The sequence below is a fragment of the Trachypithecus francoisi genome, unplaced genomic scaffold (genome assembly GCF_009764315.1).
Source record: "Trachypithecus francoisi isolate TF-2019V2 unplaced genomic scaffold, Tfra_2.0 Lachesis_group3, whole genome shotgun sequence".
NCBI lineage: Eukaryota > Metazoa > Chordata > Mammalia > Primates > Cercopithecidae > Trachypithecus > Trachypithecus francoisi.
In genome coordinates this window covers 18,342,772-18,363,359 of record NW_022681468.1, presented here as the reverse complement: position 1 = coordinate 18,363,359, position 20,588 = coordinate 18,342,772, and the positions used below count along the sequence as shown (strand labels likewise).

The 20,588-nt window shown below is 39.3% G+C and overlaps 1 protein-coding gene across 6 annotated transcripts in view; it reads right to left on the bottom strand.

Moving 5' to 3' along the window:
- EML5 (EMAP like 5) overlaps positions 1-20,588 on the bottom strand; it is a 205,441-nt gene that overhangs the window by 3,786 nt on the left and 181,067 nt on the right. For 4 of the 6 annotated variants that reach the window (XM_033191654.1, XM_033191656.1, XM_033191658.1 and 1 more), the window contains 10 exons: positions 17,745-17,765; positions 10,897-11,070; positions 10,082-10,290; positions 8,217-8,374; positions 5,856-5,970; positions 4,373-4,561; positions 4,016-4,188; positions 1,945-2,107; positions 1,529-1,632; positions 44-197 (listed from right to left, as the gene is read on the bottom strand). In XM_033191654.1, the coding sequence (XP_033047545.1) occupies positions 44-197; positions 1,529-1,632; positions 1,945-2,107; positions 4,016-4,188; positions 4,373-4,561; positions 5,856-5,970; positions 8,217-8,374; positions 10,082-10,290; positions 10,897-11,070; positions 17,745-17,765 (1,460 nt within the window). Of the gene's footprint in view, positions 1-43; positions 198-1,528; positions 1,633-1,944; positions 2,108-4,015; positions 4,189-4,372; positions 4,562-5,855; positions 5,971-8,216; positions 8,375-10,081; positions 10,291-10,896; positions 11,071-17,744; positions 17,766-20,588 lie in introns of those variants that run through there. The other 2 variants (XM_033191655.1, XR_004432358.1) reach the window with 2 other exon arrangements.

Genomic DNA, 20,588 nt, shown 5'->3' with positions numbered 1-20,588 from the left:
AATTAGGAGTAAACTGATAATAGTAAACAAAATACAAACTTACAAATTTTTCTGGACATGGGAAGTCAAATAACTTAACCATGCCAAAGTCATCTCCTGTTACAAGACTGATTCCTGAATGAGATACACAGGCACAGTTGACATCAGCTTTCTCAGCATGTCTGGACCAGATTCCCAAAACCTCATCTCCTAGAATACTATAGGGAAGGAACAAAAGAAAACTCATAGCAAGTGTGGGCAGGTTGACTATATTCAAAAAGTTTCTTGGCAATTAACATACAGGAAGTAAATTATGGTAAGGCAAGTTGTTTGGAGACCTGAATTTCATCAGGATATCAACTCCTGCCTTTTAAAAATGTAATTTTATAATTTGAAGGGTTTCTACATTAATCCTTTTAAGATTAAAGTAGTACTTTATGAAAACTGATAGAACTATTTTTTTTTCTTTTTTCTTTTTTGAGACGGAATTTCGCTCTTGTTACCCAGGCTGGAGTGCAATGGCACAATCTCGGCTCACTGCAACCTCTGCCTCCTGGGTTCAAGCTGTTCTCCTGCCTCAGCCTCCCGAGTAGCTGGGATTACAGGCATGCACCACCATGCCTGGCTTATTTTGTATTTTTAGTAGAGACAGGGTTTCTCCATGTTGGTCAGGCTAGTCTCGAACTCCTGACCTCAGGTGATCCCCCCCTCAGCCTCCCAAAGTGCTGGGATTACAGGCGTAAGCCACTGCACCTGGCCAAAAACTTACAGAACTCTTTCAAATTAAAAGCGCTACTTGGCTGGGTCTGGCAGCACATACCTGTAATCCTAACATTTTGGGAAGCTGAGGCAGGAGGACTGCTTGAGGCCAAGAGTTTGAGACCAGCCTGGGCAATATTGTGAGATCCCTATCTACAAAAATAAAAGTGACTTATGACATAGGAATTTAAAAAAAACTTCAGAGATGGGGTCACGCTGTGTTGCCCAGGCTGGTCTCAAACTCCTAGGCTCAAGTGATCCTCCCACCTCGGCCTGCTGCATCAGAGATTACAGGCATGAGGCACTATATGCCTGGCTGATACAGGAATTTGATGGCCTTTTTCATTGACCAAAAAAATGGATAGTCATGGTTACCTGTCATACAGCCAGAAAATTTGAACCAAATTTGGAAGCTTTGACTTCTAATAGATTCAAGATAGCATTCCTTTAGATAGAGAACTAATAACAGTTGCTTAAGAGCACCCAATACCTTTTTGCCAGTCATTAAATTTAATGTTAAGAAAAATATCAGGGTATCTTTAAAGTTAAAACTTTGATTTCCTTAAAAAAAAAAAATTGATAAATCATGGAAACTGATAAAACATGGAAATATATTCAATAAAAAGGGGTCCCAACATGAACATACCATTTCCAAATATGGTAACAAAAACTTGAAACTCAATTACTATTCCTTAGTGGAATTGCTCTAACAGCTCAGAAATAGGATTTTCCGATTTTTCTAACCGGCCTTCAAAGTCAGTTCTTGCCTTGTGAATATATAAGTATTTACCTAGTCCATGTAGCCCAAGTAATTCTGTCAATAGCGGCATGATCCTTAAGATGTTTTCCTGAAGGCACTTCATAGATATGCCGTTTGTAGCAGCCACTAGAGACCTTTCACCAGATTCAAATGGGACAAGAATTCCATTAGGTGAGAGACAGAATCCACGGGGGGTTTACAGAATACTAGCATATTGCTACTTGATTTACATGTCTAACATTATTAAGTATGCAAAAGATCACTACATAAACTTAGAGGAGAAAAGCACTGATAAGTGGGGAAGGAAAGAGGAGCTGTAGGTCGGAAGATACAAAGGCAGGAGTTGAGAAGCTGGAGCTCCAGAGCTGAGGAGCTTCAAATGCATTCACTAATATGAAATGTAGAAGCAGAACTTGCCACCTGGGTATATAGTACTGGTACTGTACCTGGAGATATCTGCTATCTGCAGAGAAGTCCATTTGAATGACAAAGCTTGGAATGTCTTTGCAGTAGCTGATTCTGTTAAGAGTGGGACCCAATGTTAGGTCATAAAAATCCACTGAGTTCTCACTAGAACCCACTGCCAGATACCGGGAATCCGGACTAAATCTGAATCAAAACAAAACATGTAAAAAGTATTAGACCACATGAAGTATTATAAATATTTAAGATCAGTGACTTTTCCTTTCTAGTTCTTAAAAGTAATGTGTGATATAGCCTCAAATAGATTTACCTGACAGATACAACTGATTATGTATACTGACATTGTCTAGGTTACATGAAATAAGGAAGCTTTATATTTTACTTCAATTTAAAATATTTCTGCAATTGTCATCTCCCAATTCCTTTAAAAACATCTCATGGTTTAAAAAACCTTGTAATCTCAGAACTTTGGGAGGCGGAGGCAGGCAGATAACCTGTGACCAACATGGAGAAACCCTGTCTCTACTAAAAATACAAAATTAGCCAGGTGTGGTGGTGCATGCCTGTAATCCCAGCTACTCGGGAGGCTGAGGCAGGAGAATCGCTTGAACCGGGGAGGCAGAGGTTGTGGTGAGCCGAGATTGCGCCATTGCACTCCAGCATGGGCAACAAGAGCGAAACTCCGCCTCAAAAAAAAAAAAAGAAAAATTTAAATTTTTAAAATAGCGGCGGGGTCTAAGTTGCCCAGCTGGTCCCAAACTCTTGGCCTCAAGCAATCCTTCCCCCTTGGCCTCCCAAAGTACTGGGATTACAGGTGTGAGCCACCACACCCAGCCAAAACATCAGCTTTTAAAAGCCATTGGCATTACATAATAAGCTAACAATCCATTAAGATAGTTTTCTTCCATCTGGAAAAAAACGTTGTCTTAATATTAAGCAAAGAACACAGCTCAGCTTAACCTCCAGTTACTAAGGTGAAGTGACACAACTTGAAGCTTGGAAGAATTTTTTTTCTCTTTTTTTTTTTTGAGATGGAGTCTCACTCTTCTCCCCCAGGCTGGAGTGTGATAGCACAATCTCTGCCTCCCAGGTTCAAGCGATTCTCCTGTCTCGGCGCCCCAGTAGCTGGGATTATAGGCGCCTGCCACCACGCCTGACTAATTTTTGTATTTTTAGTTGAGGCGGGGTTTCACCATGTCGCCCAGGCTGGTCTCAAGCTCCTGACCTCAGGCAATCTGCCTGCCTCGGCCTCCCAAAGTGCTGGGATTACAGGCGTGAGCCACCACGCCCGACCTGAAGAACTTATTTAAAAGACAAAGTGATGTGCTATTTGCCTAGCAATCCCTGGAGTCATATGAGGCAATTCAGTCTCTTGAAATGGCCCATGAGTCTTATTGAGGTACCACAGGAACATGTAAAAGCTAAGGAAAGCCACTGTTACTGTTTTATATATTGAAGTTCTGAGGAAGGTTTCATTTGTAAAAGGATTTTACTGATGAAAAGCGTACAAGCTTTTGACAGACCTAGATTCAATAATCTTATCTACTGATCACATAGAAGTACTCAGTAAATGGTAGCCACTGTTGAAAAATGCTTAAGCACTGAAAATCAAAGGTTTAAGAAACATTTAAGTTAATCTGGATTCTGGAACATTTAATCAATAGGTATTGATTAAATTAATGAACTACATATTCCCAAACTGAGGTTATTAAGAGAAGATACATTTGGAATCACAACTTTAGTTTTCCAGGGTGACAACTTTTGAAGGGCAGATGGCTCTCTTGTGTTACAGTGGGAGATACCTCTTGGCAGAATGAACTTAATGGACATGGCTAAGTGTTAACATGAATTCATCAAACATTACCTACTAGTACTTGCTATTATAAGGCACCGTGGTTGGTGCCCAGTAGGTTTATAATTTAGCAAGAAGAATTAAGTAAGTATACAAACAGCCATATTTTAGCATATAATTTGTAATGTGGGAAATGCTACAGGCCCTGGGGACCTCTTTTTGAAGGCATGGCTAAGGAAAATTTTTCAAATGGAAGTTGAATCAAGTACATATTAGCAACTCTATTCCATTTGTTCACTAACCTGATATCATGGATCGCACATCTCCTGTCTCTCTTCTTTCCCCATATTTTTAGAGAACTCACTAGTAAAATGATAAATTCTCCATTTTTCATTCCAATAGCCACCATGTCCCCTTCAGGGCTATAACACACAGTACGAGCAGCATGCCCCAAATTCACTTTGTTTAACATCTTCTGCATTAAAAAAAAAAAAAAGAAGAGTCATAGGAAACAACATTAAGTACTTCTAAATTAAACCCGTTTCCCTCAAAAATTCTCAACTTAATTCTGAGATAGTTCTTTAAGCACTAGCAAATTAGAACTTCCAACTTTTCTTTTCAGAAACTGTAACCTCTTTTAAAAAATTATCCATACTTACTTTATCAGCAATATCCCAAAGTCTCACCGTCCCATCTTCTGCAGCAGAAAGGAAAATATCCCTGGAAGGATGGGTTGCTAGTCCCCAAATTGGCCCATCCACATGACCGTTAACTAAAATATTACAAGCTGCATTTTTCTCTCCAACTTCGATTATTTCAGCATTCCTTGTCCCAACAAGGATCTTGCCCTGAAACACAAGTAGGACCAATGCACTGAATGTAATACAACAGCTGCTCTTCTTCATAATATAAAAATGACTATTGACCTGCTTTCCGACAACTTTTTGCTTTGAGCTAATCTAGTAGCAAGGCAGTCATTCTCTCATGCAAATTTTTCTATGACTACAGGCACACATCTATCTAAGCACACTGGGCTGGATTACATATTAGAGTCCATGCTACAGAACAGAACTTTTCTGTGGCAGTACACCTGGATTCTTCAATAATCAAAAGTTTTTATTTGATAATCTTAGGATCTCCAAACAGGGTAAGTGCAGTTGGATATAGGAAAAAAGTACTAGAATTTATTTTTTAGTTAAAAAGTGAAAGCTTAACTACTATTTAATATGCAGACTGAAGATAATATCCATATGATTTATAAATACACAATAAGTACAAACACACCCAAAAATTTCCATAGGAATTGTAGTGTTGAAGTTTTATTTTGAAATGGACACAGAATTGTACATATTTATGGGGCGTACGGTAATGCACATAACCATCACCTCAGACATTTATCATTTCTTTGTGATGGACACTTTCAAAATCCTCTCTTGTAAGTATCTGAAAATATATAAATACGTGATTCTTAACTACGGTCATCCTAACAGTACTACAGAATACTAAAACGTACTGCTCCTATCTGGCTGTGTAAAATCCTTTAACCAGTCCTTCCCTATCCCCCTCCTCCTCCCCCTTCTCCACCTCCAGTAACCACTATTCTACTGTCCACCTCTGTGGGATCAACATTTTTAGTTTCTGCATAGGAGTGAGAACATGTATTTATCTTTCTGTGCCTGGCTTGTTTCACTTCACATCATGTCCTCCAGTCCCATTCATGTTGCCACCAAGAATGACAGAATTTCATTATTTTTTATGGCTGAATAGTATTCCATTGTTTGTTTATTACATATTTTATCTATGGAATGTGTGTGTTTTAAGAAAATGGAGACAGCTGTCCTAATATAAATGAACCAACTGGCAAGGGTTTTCAATTCTGTTTACTAGAGTTGTTGAATTGGCGGATTCTAGAAAATATTGGAGGTTTACATACAGTATTTAGACAGAATAGCTTCCTAGCTTATGCACCACACTGGTCCTAACTTTGGGAAAGAAAGCAGCAAAGACAGAGTAATGCTGGCAAGCAAATCCATCTTTATGCATTATTAAGTATTGTTCATTAAGCTGCAAAGGGTGAGAGAATCACAGTAATAACCACTTTCTATTTTCTGCTGCACTGCATCAGCTCATGGAACATCTTACTTTGCCTCTGCACACAGAACGAACACAATCTGTGGCTTGTCCTGTCTCAAGCCTGAAGGCACGGCACCGCCTCAGTTCCTGATCCCACAGTTTAACCGCTCCTCCTTCTTTTGACCTAAGTAAATAACCAAGCCAGAGTAAGTGTTTATTATTGGCTACTGTAATTTTTATTATAAACAAATACTAAGTTATAAGCAGAATCCTTAAAAAAAAAAAAAAAAAAGGCCCTGATATTTATAATTTACTTCCAATATTCTTCTAAACTTTCTATGGCAATTTGAGGATCTACTATATCTCAGTCAAACATTCAGTTTCAGTGAATTTTGAGAAATACTTTTTTTCTGACATGAGCATAATTTTATTTAGCCTCTACCATACATTATCCTCTCTCATAATACTTTTTCTTTCCTTTTTTTTTTAAGATGGACTCTCGCTCTATCTCCTAGGCTGGAGTGCAGTGGCATGATCTCAGCTCATTGCAACCTCTGCCTCCTGGGTTCAAGCGATTCTCCTATCTCAGCCTCCCAAGTAGCTGGGATTATAGGCGTGCACCACCCCACTCAGCTAATTTCTGTATTTTTAGTAGAGCTGGGGTTTCACCATGTTGGCCAGGCTGGTCTTGAACTCCTTGACCTCAGGTGATCCACCCGCCTCAGCCTCCCAAAGTGCTGGGATTCCAGGCGTGAGCCACTGTGCCTGGCCTCATAATACTTCCTGATTAGGTAGATGTAAAAAACAATTTTATTAAAAGGAAACAATTAAAAAAATTAAAAAACAGTTTTATTAATGGAAATGTAAGGCAAAAATAATAGAATTACAAATGCTGTGCTACAGAGTTGATTTATTATTTTTTTTGAGACAGAGTCTTGCTTTGTCACCCAGCCTGGAGTGCAGTGGTGTGATCTCGGCTCACTGCAACCTGTGCCTCGCAGGTTCAAGTGATTCTTCTCCCTCAGCCTCCCGAGTAGCACCACCACTCCCGGCTAATTTTTGCATTTTTAGTAGAGACAGGGTTTCACCATATTGGCCAGGCTGGTCCCAAACTGGACCTCGTGATCCGCCCGCCTCGGCTTCCCAAACTGTTGGGATTACAGGCGTGAGCCACTGCACCCGGCCCAGACTTTATTTTTGAAGGCCAAAACAGAAGCATATTTATTCCCTACAAGGTATTAAAATATCTCACTGGAACAGTTTAGCAGGCTTCTAGTGAGCAGGGGTGTGCAGGAGTAAATGACGTGGAAAATACAAGTGTTAAGGGACGAAATAGAGCCCATTTATGGATTTTCTCCTGGAAGGACTGAAAAAATGTATTCCTTCATTTTCTGCTAGATGAATTGCTTGTTTTAAAGCATGCCTATGTGCATTCTTCCTTTATGTGAAAGGCACAAATTCTGCACTTGTGTTTAACATATGTGGGTTCTTTCAATCCTGTATTGAAATGTAGTTCTTAGTCACCTATATGTCATGTTTATTTTTTGTTTTTGTTTTTGTTTTTCAAACGGGGTCTCACTCTGTCACCCAGGCTGGTGTGCAGTGGCACTATCACAGCTCACTAAAGTCTCAACCTCCCCAGGCTCACTGATCCTCCCACTTCAGCCTCCTGAGTAGCTGGGACTACAGGTGTGCACCGCCACACCCAGCTAATTGTGTTTTTTATAGAGATGGGGTTTCACCATGTTGCCCAGACTGGTCTCAAACTCCTGGGCTCAAGCGATCCGCCTGCCTCAGCCTCCCAAAGTGCTAAGATTACAGGTGTGAGCCACTGTGCCTGGCCTACATGTCATGTTTCAACATGCCTATGACTATGTTGGTGACAAATCAAATCATAAGTATCTGCTTACTGTTGGGAGATTTGAATATCACTCAGAAAAGACCTCTTCTCAAATTTTGAGGTCTTGTATACAGTTTGTTTGCCTCAAGCAAAAGGAAACAAGGCAGTTCTCTCTAGTTCCCTCATCCTTTTCTAAAGCAACAATGTGCATTCTACTCCTTAGAATCCATTCTGAACAAAAAAGAGAGCAGGCAAAATACAACCCTGGCTCCAGATTCCCCCATGGGCCTCCTACTCAGCAAATATGTACACAGGCATACAGACATTAAGAAAAGTAACTCAATTTGTAGGACAGCTACCTATCCACACCTCAGGAAAAGTATCATCCCAACATGAAAAAAATTGGAAGTGAATTAATATCAGAAATGAGAATCAATAGAAGGCACATAAAAGGTAATAAAGGAGAAGCGTATGAGGAGAAAGGTCAGAGAGGACACACTGTGTAGCCTAGAAACAACTAGAATAATTAACTGCAAACCTCAGGTAGGTCACAAATGCATAAATATTCTGTGAAAAGAAAGAGGACTCACGGCCTTTCCTTTCCCCCAGTCACGATAAGTCCATCTCGCAGGGTGGTGTACATGGCAAACACAGGCCCGTTGTGAGCTCTCGCCACGATTCTACACAATATGTGATCTTTCCACACACAGACATCACCACTGATGGTACCTGTAAACGTCAAGTTATTCTGAAAAGGAGTGGGGGAGGGGGAGACAAACTCATCAAAAGTTCAAATAGAGTTCAAATAGATAATTTTCTATGTATGTGCAATGCTGTCTCACCCTTGATACAAAAGAGCATGCATTGTGTAGTGGCAGCAGCAGTGCTGAATTCAAGAGTCAGGAAACCTGAACTGGAGGCTTAGCTTTGTCAGGACCTTTTCCTTTCCAAGTCTGTTGCTTATCAGCTAGAATAACCCTAGACAATTCTTCCCTTCCGATTCTAACATACTGTAATTCTAGAGTTTATTTTTTATTTTTTTGAGACAGAGTTTCGCTCTTTGTTGCCCAGGCTGGAGTGCAATGGCGCGATCTCAGCTCACCACAACCTCTGCCTCCCAGGTTCAAGCAATTCTCTTGTCTCAGCATCCCGAGTAGCTGGGATTACAGGCACCTGCCACCACGCCTGGCTAATTTTTTGTTTTTAGTAAAGACGGGGTTTCACCCTGTTGGCCAGGCCAGTCTTGAACTACTGAACTCAGGTGATCTGCCCGCCTCGGCCTCCCTAAATGCTAAGATTACAGGCGTGAGCCACTGTGCCCGGCCTGAGCCACGGTGCCTGGCCTGGTCTTATATTAAGAATACCCAAAATGTTCAACTGAAATTTGACATGGCACAAACATTTCAATGGTCTTTTTCTCAAAAACGTTTAAGTGTACTTAAATATTCTATAATTATAACTTTTCCTATAAGTATTGCACATTTTAATTACAAAATCCACTTAGTTTTTAGATGCACCAAATACAGCCTAGCCAATGCAGGATATTAAAGGAAAGAGACGTGGATTGGAAGCCACAGGTCCAGATGAGATGGAATAAAGTGAGGGGAGAGCAGGGCTCCTGAACACACTTCTGTCAGGGCCAGGAACTGTGCTATTTCCTGCTGTTTCACTACCTCCTTCTTCCCTCGAAGTAGAGACACTGGCCCAGAGCACTTCCAGCTGTATGATAAGCCGTGTTTTAAATGATAAAAAGCAAAGGAAATCCTAAACGCTAGTACCACCTTCAGTCATTTGAAAATCATGTTTCTTGATTTCCCTTTCTTTTACTCTGACAAATTTTTAGGACTATGAAGAACTACTAGGAAGACAGAAATTTCAGGATGTTTAGGGTGACAATTACAAGATTAAGGAAGGCTTTTGAGTATAACAGTAGTCCAAGGAATCAAATGTTCATCATAATCCTTATTATGGCGGCTCACACCTGTAAACCCAGCACTTTGGGAGGTCAAGGTGGGAGGATCACTTGAGCTTAGGAGTTTGAGACCAGCCTAGGCAACATAGTGAAACCCTGTCTCTACTAAAAATGAAAAAAACATTAGCCAAGCATGGTGGTTCCTGCCCTGTAGTCCCAGCTACTAAGGAGGCGGATTACTTGAATCTGGGAGATGGAGTCTACAGTGAGCTATAAACGCACCACTGCACCACAGCCCAGGCGACAGAGTGAGATATTGTGTCAAAAAAAAAAAAAAAAAATCCTTTTCCCCCTCTCATTAACGTTCTTTTTTACTCCCTAATTTCTGAAAGAACTAGATTTTTGAAAGATGAAATACATGCTTGACCAGGGCATGTAATGATTAGCAGATCACAGTATCATATCAACAACATTAATGTGGCTGAAGATCTAAGGCAAGAAAACGTAGTCAAAGTCACACTACGTGCATTTTAAGAGACATACTGCACCAAATGCAATAGCGAGCATGGTCTGCATCCGGGCATCTTCCAGTGTGCTCAGTAGCCCTTTTTTGCTAAGAAGAGCCCTTCCTGCCAGGGTCCAGAACTTCACATGTTTTACTCCCACTGAGACAAACTGGGTATCTGAATCTGGTCGGAATTCTGCCACAAAAATACGTTGATTGTGACCAGCTCTGCTGGCAATTTTGGCACCTGACAAGATACAACAAAATTATCTAGGTTATTACAAGAACCAAGCTAATCAACAGCATCAAACAAATATGTAAAATACATGGTTCAAATAACAGAGGCTTAGAAGAGAGGCCAATGGCCCCTGCTCTACTACCTAGCAATACATGATTTACAATTATTTGTGTATCGAGTCCTTTTCACTTATCTTCATTCCATTAACTTTTCTTTATACAACTTAAACGTTTTGTCTAAAGTGTGGTAGGTAATATTATCCTGCTGATCTTCCATTATCATCAGAAATATACACAATTTTCATTGATAAGAATCTCTAAAACTAATCAAATCATTAATAATAAACATAGTTTCTTGCTGAAGAAAATAGCAGCGAAATCATTTGTAATACTAATAATGGTTTCATTAATGTATCTGGTTTTGTGAGGTTACAGTTCTACCGGGCTTTTAAAGTGAAATATACCTGCAGTACCACTAACCGTGTACAGTATATTGTGTAGGCCTACACTGAGTAATCATTTCAACCACCAACTTTAAGTCAAATATTAAATACAGAATTCCTACTACCCTTGTATTCTTGTTTTTTAAAAAATCAAACACACAAAAGAATCCTACCTTCCTGCCATCTCCAAATGGTAATAGTATGTTCTGGGTCTAGTCCCACAGAAAGCAATAGTTTGCCCGTAGCACTGAAGCTGACTGAACATACTCCCTTTGAATGGTAGCATCTTAGGATAGACAAAGTCTGCTTGTTCATTGCATCCCAAATGTGAATAGAAGGAGCTGCAGCTAAATAAAGATAATATCAAAAGTTGTAATCTACCTGTTTAAATGTTTCTGTTTCTAAAGCTGATGCATATTCATCTCTGAAACATGGACAAATATGTACCAAATAAAAACTGTACTAAACAAAGAACAGCTCAAAACTAGGACTGAACTTAAAAAAGGAAAAGGAGTTTTGGGGGTGGGGAGAAAAGAAAAGGAAAAAATATAGAACACTTCTTCTGGCTATATTCCAAATTGCATTTTTGGAAAAACAGCATTTAGACAAGCAAATCAGGCAATCTCAACTTTAAACAATTCAAAACAAATGTATGTTTTATGTATACTTTTAATCTTTATACAATTACATGGAGAACTATACAAATATTACACAACAAATATTAAACACCAAGTATACATTCAGTACTGATGTTACCTGAAAGAGAAATGAAAAGCAGACACAAATTGAGAAAGGCAGTAGATAGGAAACCACCTGAATAGATCTCAAATTTTCAACCATAAACAGACAGACATCTGGTAAAAAGCTAAGTTCATATCACTTTATAAGACATGTACTTAAAAAACAGGATTTCATGAGAAAGATAAAACTGCTCATCTTTAAAAAATGTAGTTATTATTAATCTTATGTAGCTTATATCTGCTGCTTAAAAATATTATCTCAGTTCTCCGTATTTTCTAAAGTTAAAAAATTATAGTTTTATATTTTCTTTTTTATGAACTGCACCCTATAAAAATGAATAGGGATAGGTCAATTCAGCAGTTAATTCAATCTCAGAACATAAGTACTTTTAATGAAACAATAAAAATACTAAAGTGCATTTACTTCAAATTATAAATGTTATGTTTTAAAAACAGAGAAACATTAAATAAGACAAGCTGCCTGAAATCATTCAATGCAGAAATAAATGTCAGTCTCTAAAGAAAATATTCTGATAAATTTAGATTATATTTTATACCATCTGCTATTTGTAGTACACAATGATAAATTAAATCTGACAGTTCTTCAAAGCAGTTAAAATATATTAAACCAGAGACTTAGAGTATCATTAAGTAGAAATTGTTCAAAGATTTATGCAACTGTAAAATATCAAAACTACATGGAAATATACATAAAAGTTTATCATATAATAAAATAGGTTATGTTTGTAAAATGTATGACAATAATGCAAGTATTGAACTAAAATTAAAATATTCTTCATTCATTAAAAGTCAAAGTACCCCAAGGCACAGGTAAATTTAACCTCCATAAAGAATGTTAGGTGGCTTAAATTTAAAATGTAACTATATACCAGATCACTCTATAAATTTTGCCAGTGATAAACATTATATAAATATTGTTGTATGTTTACAAAATGCACCTCTAGGCAATTCACGTTATATTTGCCAAACTGCGATGAGGTAGACAGTAGATTTTCAAGAAATATCACTAATTTTTGCCTCCAAATTTAATATGCCACAAGTTTAAATGTTTTATTTATCTAAATTTAAACAGCAAGTAATCTTAAATTATATTACTGAGTTTCTCATTTTTATAAAAAATTAAAGGAGATGGCAAGAAGGTGAAACCAGAATTTATGTTTTAAAACCTATAGGTATGTAAGGTAATGGAATTGCCACACACTTAGACTGCTCTAAACTTACATCAGTAACAGTATTTAAAACTAAAATTACTGCACATTTTCAGGACCTCTCGAAGTTACTAAAGATGAAACTATGTTCATTAAGTATATTGTATTTTCTCCTATCATTTGGAAATGATCATTCCTGATGCTTGGGTAACACATATACAATTCTTACTCCTCCTGTTCCAGGAGGCCATGAGGTATTAAGTACCTATCATGGCAGGCATGTCATTGGGGACATCTCATATTTTCTAACACTTACCTTCTAGGTAGGTACGTTTTTTCCTGAACTCAGCCTCAGAGAGGATAACTGACTTGCCCTAATACAACTCCGAGCTGGGAGAGGCAGCACAGGTATGCTGTTCTCAGGATCCAGGTTCCATTCTCACTCTTTTCCCCATATCTAGCTCCCTCCAGAAAATCAATCCCAGTAACTTTTCACTACCGTTTTTGACTCTTAGTTTCCTGTATAGAGATGCCGTAAGTGTCTCTATAAATTGTTATTTGGGTCTTACAAGAATCAAAGTTTTTAAAGGATATTCTTTATCCCCGAGTTTGCCTTGGATGCAGTATAATAAAAACTGTATTTTTTTTTTTTTTTGAGATGGAGTTTCACTCTTGTTGCCCAGGCTGGAGTGCAATGGCATGATCTTGGCTCACTGCAAACTCTGTCTCCCAGTTCAAGTGATTCTCCTGCCTCAGCCTCCTGCGTAGCTGGGATTACAGGCACCCCCCACCACACCTGGCTAATTTTGTATTTTTAGAAGAGACGGGTATCTCCATGTTGGTCAGGCTGTCTCGAACTCCCGACCTCAGGTGATCTGCCTGCCTCGGCCTCTCAAAGTGCTAGGATTACAGGCATGATCCACCATGCCTGGCCTAATAAAAACTGTATTTTAAAAGAAAATTTTAACATGGGCCATTCGATATGCCAATTGTATTTTGCCCTTTAGTCTCTGTAGTGAGTAACTCCTTACTGCATACTCAGCATCCATTACATCCTTTCTTCCTACCAAGGCTCCAATTTTATTCAGCAATCTACTCTCTCCTAGAGTGCAACTGATTCAGGGGAAACCAACTGCATGCTCAACTAATAAAGTCTGAGCCCACTGTGATAATATTGCCTCCACTCCCAACCCAACCTCAGTGATTAGTTTAATAACCCAGATTTAAACCAATCAGCACATGGTATTCCCCTAGTATCTTCTTAGTTCGAGGTCTGCTTTGTGTCCTCACACAGTCAGGCTAAAATGACTCAGTCAGGCTAACAGCAAGGATTTTTAGGTCATAGTTCTGAAAAGGATTTTCTTCCTTCTTTCCCACTGGATAACAGCAAGGAAGCACGTAACTCCAATTGCTACTACAGTCATTTTCACGACCACAAATGCAACCAGCCTTGTAGGTGAAGCCAACACTGTGGATAGCAGAGCAGAAGAGATGGAAAGTCCCTGGGTTCTGGATGACATTGTGAAGCTCCTGAAGCAGCACACTCTGGAGGCTACCCTCCCCTCCTCATTCTTGTGTGCTAAGGAATTTCCTTATCCTCTGCTGTAAAATGCAGACACCACTGAAGTTATTTGATGGGCAACTGCCTGTCACTACAAATACTAACCAAGACCAGAGAGTGAGTTTTCTCTACTTAATTGCCTTAAGGATCAAAATTATCAAATTCTACGGTGCAGTCTTAGGAGGGCTGAAATTACTTTGTCAAAGACAAAAGATATTCCCATAGCGTCCACTGAAAACACATCTAATATGTTCAATGGTAACTTTTCTTTTTTCTTTTTGAGACAAGGTCTCACTCTGTCACCCAGGCTGGAGTGCCATGATGCGATCATGACACACTGTAGCCTCGAATTCCTGGGCTCAATTGATCTACCTACCTCAGCCTCCCGAGTAGCTGGATCTACAGTCACATGCCACCACACCCGTCTAAGTTTTGTATATTTTTGTAGAGATGGGGTTTCTTATGTTGCCCAGGCTGGTCTTGAACTCCTGAGTTCAAGCAATCCACCCACTTCAGCCTCCCAAAGTGCTAGGACTGCTGGGCATGGTGGCTCGTGCCTATAATCCCACCACTTTGGGAGGCTGAGGCGGGTGGATAACTTGAAGTCAGGAGTTTGAGACCAGCCTAGCCAACATGGTGAAACTCCATCTCTACTAAAAGTACAAAAAATTAGCTAGGCATGATGGCAGTCTCCTGTAATCCCAGGTACTTGGGAGGCTGAGGCAGGAGAAATGCTTGAACCCGGGAAATGGAAGTTGCAGTGAGCCAAGATTGCGCCACTGCATTACAGCCTGGGAAGTAAGAGTGAAACTCCATCTCAAAAAAAGAAAAAACAAAACAGAAAAACCCAAAGTGCTATGATTACAGGTGTGAGCTACTGTGCCCAGCTCATATCTCTTCTAATGTATTTATTCTCCCATATTCCAAAGTGACAATTTAAAAACTTTATCCTTGTTCCAACCCAATACCCATTCCCCACCTCCTCACTCTCAGTTGATGATACAGGGAAAATGGAAGTCATTAGATAGTACTTCCTTATTTTCTCATCCCCAAATCTACCAGCTTTCCCATATTTGTACAAGAAAGAATGTCAAATAAATTTTACTCCTTCTGTCTGTGGATAATTTCTTCCTGCCAAACTGATTTCTCTCAAAGTATTCCCCATCCCATTTAGCTCACTGTTCAAGCAAAAAGTTAACAACTGGCCTTGATTCCTCACTTTGTTATACCCCCATATCCAATTAATCAGGAAAGATTACTGGCTTTACTCCAGAATACACCCCATATTTGTCTCGTTCTCTCCACATTCATTCCTGCCACCCCGCTTAACTGTTTTTCGCTTGGACTACTATAACGGACCCCTGATTTTCCAGTTTTCTCTCTTCCCCCTCTACGTTCTCAATAGTGTAGTGAGAGTGGTTTTCTCAAAGTATAAATTAGGTCACATCACTCCCTTGTTTAAAATTCTCCAGTGACAGACTCTGCACTCAGCATGAATCCAAACTCTTCTCCCTGAGCTACAACATCCTGCATGAGATTACCACTCTACCTCCCTACATTCATCTCAGAGGCCTTCCTCCAGTCACACTGACCTTCCAGTTTCTTGATCCAGCTTTAGGGCTTACGCAGGAAAGATTTAATATAAGCAGGCGCAAGGTTACTGTCATCAGAAGGGCCTGCTTGCTGGGCTAGCTCTTGGCCAGTGTGTAAGAATGTCTGAAGTGTTCACCATGATAACAAAGCTCTTTTGTCCACCTGGGGCGCTGAACACTTGCTTTCTTCAGGGCGTCTGGTATTTTGGTAGTTGAGGCTGGTCTTTATCCCTATGTGACCAGCCTCCAATAAAAAGTCTGGACTCTGAGACTTCAGTAGGCTTGCCTAGGCAGAAACACCTCATGTGTGGTGCTGGATTTGACTGCTGGAGGAAGAAGCAGGTTCTGTGGCACCCTGGCACAAGGGTGGTGGAGAGACATAGAAACCCTGTAACTAGATGCTCCAGATTCTACCTCATGTGTCTTTTCCCTTTTCTGTTCACTGTAATAAACTAAAGGCTTAAGCACCTCTGAGTCCTGTGATTTCTCCTAGTGAACTGCTGAATGTGTGGGAAGTCTTGGGACCCCTGAAACTGGTCTAAGCCTGCAGTCCCCAGATCACACTTCAGCTATCCACTCCTGGCATAGCTGAATGTTACCACCTCTGAGAAAACAAATACTTTGTTTTATTGCCATCATCTCATTTATTGTTTTTATCACATTTATTGCCATCTCAACTCAAATCATCAAGGTTTTTTAATTTTTCTTTTTTTGTTTGTTTTTTGTAGAGACAGCATCTTGCTGTCTCGGCAACAGCCCAGGCTGGACTTGAACTGCTGGCCTCAAGTGGTCATCCTCTCTCAGCCTCCCAAAGTGCTGGGATTACAGGTGTAAGTCACCATACTCAGCCTGTCATCTCATTTGACTGCAATTCAATCCATGCTTCACTGTGCCTTAAAAGTGTGATATTCAAAAACTATTTTTGTTTTTACCCTTGTTTTGACATGATGGAGATTTACTGGTTAAAAACCAAAATAAAATAACAAGAGATAACAGATAGTGCTCAAAATCTGTGAATTATAATTGTGTTACTGGAACCTGCAGGGTACCAAAAAGCAGTGCAAACAGATGAGTGTCATCTATAGTCTCTGTAGCTACTATACACCTCTGCCATTGTAGCACAAAAGCTGCCACAGAACATATGTAACTTGATAAGTATGGTCATGTCAAATAAAACTTTTATTTAAAGTGCTTAAAACAGTGCTGAGCACATAAAATAGGTTAAAATATATTAGCTCTTTTTAACCATTATTATTATTTTTTTAATTTCTTAAAAATTTTTTGTAGAGACAGGGTCTCACTATGTTGCCCAGGCTGGTCTTGAATTCCTGCGCTCAAGGGATCCTCAGACCTTGGCCTCCCAAAGTGCTGGGATTACAGGTGTGCGCTACTATGCTTGTTAAAAAAACCATTACTATTACCACAGGCTGAGTTCAGAATCATGACATTAAAATAAAATATTCTTAATGAAAAAAATAATCTGCAAGTTCTTTATAGAGTAACAAGATACTTGATATGGTTTGAATTTATGTCCTTGCTCAAATCGCACGTTGAATAGTAACCCCCAGTGTTGGAGGAGGGGACTGGTGGGAGGTGATTGGATCATGGGGGTGGATTTCCCCCTTGCTGTTCTGTGATTGTGAGTTCTCATGAGATCTGCTTGTTTAAATGTGTAGTACTTCCCCTTTCTCTTCCTCCTGCTTCAGCCATGTAGGACCTACCTGCTTCCCCTTTGCCTTCCACCATGATTGTAAATTTCCTGAGGCTTCCCCAGCCATGTTTCCTGTACAGCCTGTGGAGCTGTGAGCCAATTAAACATATTTTCTTTGTAAATTACCCAGTTTCAGGTAGTTCTTTATGGCAATGCAAGAATGGACTAATATACTTGAACTTAAGCTTAATATGCACTATCATCACCAAACAATATAAATATAGCAGAAAATGTTTAGATTTCCTTACCTGACATGTCTGCTGAATCACCTATAATGGAAAATAATTATCTATAAATAACATAAATCTGTAAAATCTGTAAAAACCCAAATATCATATTAATTATAAACTATTAGATACAAAATTGGTTTTATTATATTCGATTGAGTAAACTGTGAGAGAAGGTACTCATTTCAATTATACAAACTTATTAACATTCTATGTATGATCTTTCAATCTTCCTTTGGATAAAAATTTTTTGTTTTCTTTGCATTTAATGAGTTACATAAACTTTTAATTATAACAACTTTTAAAATGATACTGATATGATTTAAGATGATAGTACCCTCATTTTGGTTTATAAAAATGTACTGCTAATAATACTCTGGAGTTTTAATTACAGCAAAGGTTACTATATAACTCAAGAAAGGAAAAAAGTTCTTTCTTTCAACTAAAGATTTTCCATATGCATCTTTTAATGCATCTTTAAATGCATCTCTGTCTCCAGGGAAGGATTAGATCTAAACCCTCTGAGCTGAGAGATATGATGGCAAAGGTTACTATATAACTCAAGAAAGCAAAAAAGTTCTTTCTCTCAACTAAAGGTTTTCCATATGAGTACAAGTTTGCCAAGAAAGAAAATGTGAAAGCCCATGCTCATTATATTTGTGGCAGAAATACCTAACAACCAAACTTTTCAAAGTAGCATACTTTAGAGCAAGAAAGAAAGTAAAAATATAGGAATCCACTGAAGATGGGTGATTGTTTTTTGCTTTGGTAAAGCTTTATATCCACATGAAATAATGATTTAAAAAACATATTGATAACATAGGTCCATAGTGCCTTGACCTGGAACATGAGGACAAACAATAAAGTACTTAACTCTGCTGAGCAGACCACACAGGAAATACCATTTTTAGTTAATATGTTCTATTAACAACCAAATGGTGAGAGGGTTTGGAACTCTGCCACCTGAAGCCTGGTTGAAAGACTGGGAGTGTTTGGTTTGGAGAGACCAGGTTAACAGGGTCTGGGACAGAAGTACAAATGAAGACTTAAATGTCATCGACCTAAATATTGTACAGCTATCCATCAAGATAAAACTTGTCAAATAAAATATATTCTAGCCTCTTACCTTGATGAGTACACTCCTATAATGATCTGGAAGGCAGATACCAATTTAGAACTCCTTGGAGTTTGGGCAGCATGAGACAACCTAACCCATTCTCTTCCATCCCACACCACAAACAGCCATGGAAGCTCATGTGTGGTGCTATGAACTGGATGTCTGTCTTCCCCCAAAATTCGTATACTGAAACCCTAATCCCCAGTGTGATGGTATTAGGAGGTGGGAACGTTATGAGGATGGAGCCCTCACAGTGAGATTAGTGTTCTTATAAGAAGAGACAGCCATTTGCAAACCACAGAGAAGGCCCTCACCACAACCTGACCATGCTGGCACCCTGATTTTGGACTTCCAACCTCCAGAGCTATGAAAAATAATATTTCTGTTGTTTAAGCTACAAACTCTGTGATATCTGTCATGGCAGCTCAAATTTCTTAAGATATGTGGTTATCCCAGCTACTACATTAAAACTCCATCCACCCCTACACAATGAACAGCTTGGCCACCCCTCAAGAGTACACACATTGGTTGTACAGTCTGTCACTGGGAGGACAGATGCAAAGAAAAGGCTCATGCAGGGCCATTAGCAGGTTCTGGACCATCTGGTAGAGAATTCTGGAATTTCATATACCCAAAGCATGGTCCAGTGGAGAAGTAGGCTCCCCCACGGAAAGCAATCCCCTTGCTCTCATGTACACCTTGTTCCGTGGACTATAGTTGCAGGGTGCCCAAAGGAGACATTCTAAAAGAGAAGAACTCGGCTAGGCACAGTGGCTCATGCCTGTAATGCCAGCACTTTGGGAAGCCAAGGCAGGTGGATAACAAGGTCAAGAGATCAAGATCATCCTGGCCAACATGGTGAAACCCCATCTCTACTAAAAATACAAAAATTAGCTGGGCATGGTGGCGGGCACCTGTAGTCCCAGTTACTCAGGAGGCTGAGGCAGGAGAATGCGTGAACCCAGGAGGCAGAGGCTGCAGTGAGCCGAGATCCCACCACTGTACTCCAGCCTGGGCAAAAGAATGAGACTGTCACAAACAAACAAACAAATAAAAGAGAAGAACTAGATAAGACTCAGGGAAAATATGCTAGCCGTCTCCAAAACTGGAAGATAATGTCATATGAATGTGATTGGATGTTCTAGATACCCCAAGAATGAGGGCCAAAGAGTAGCAATCACAGACAGATTTCTGTTCTATATGAAGAACCATTTTATAACAGCTTCCCAGGGAAACGTTTACTTCATTAGGTATTAAGTGGCAGCGGGATTCAAGCACACTGTAACAGAGAGGATAAAATGATATACTTGGCCCTAAAATTCCAAGATTCTAGCCAAGAAAAAAGTTTGAATGTAACTGGCTAAAATAGTACAAAATCAAACATTTCAATTCCTCTATGATCTATATGATTTTTAACAGAAGGAACAATAAACATTGTAAATGCTGTTTTGTGCTTTGTGGGCATTAAACAAGTCTGACAGCAAAGTAACAAAACAATTCTCTTAATGTGTGAAGAGAAAAATAAAATCCTTCCCATTCTTTAGTCTTCCCTTGAGTCTATCTTAATTAGTCACCAGTAATTTTTGTTATCTATTTTCTGGAAGGGTACAAATGGTGTAAGGAATGGAGCTACATATATAATCTAAAATTTACTTCTGTACTCCCCAGAGTTTGACTTGGAAAGAAACAGGAGGGATATAATTAGTCACTTCGTATTTCCTATAGTGTTGTCTTTCAAAATAAAGGGG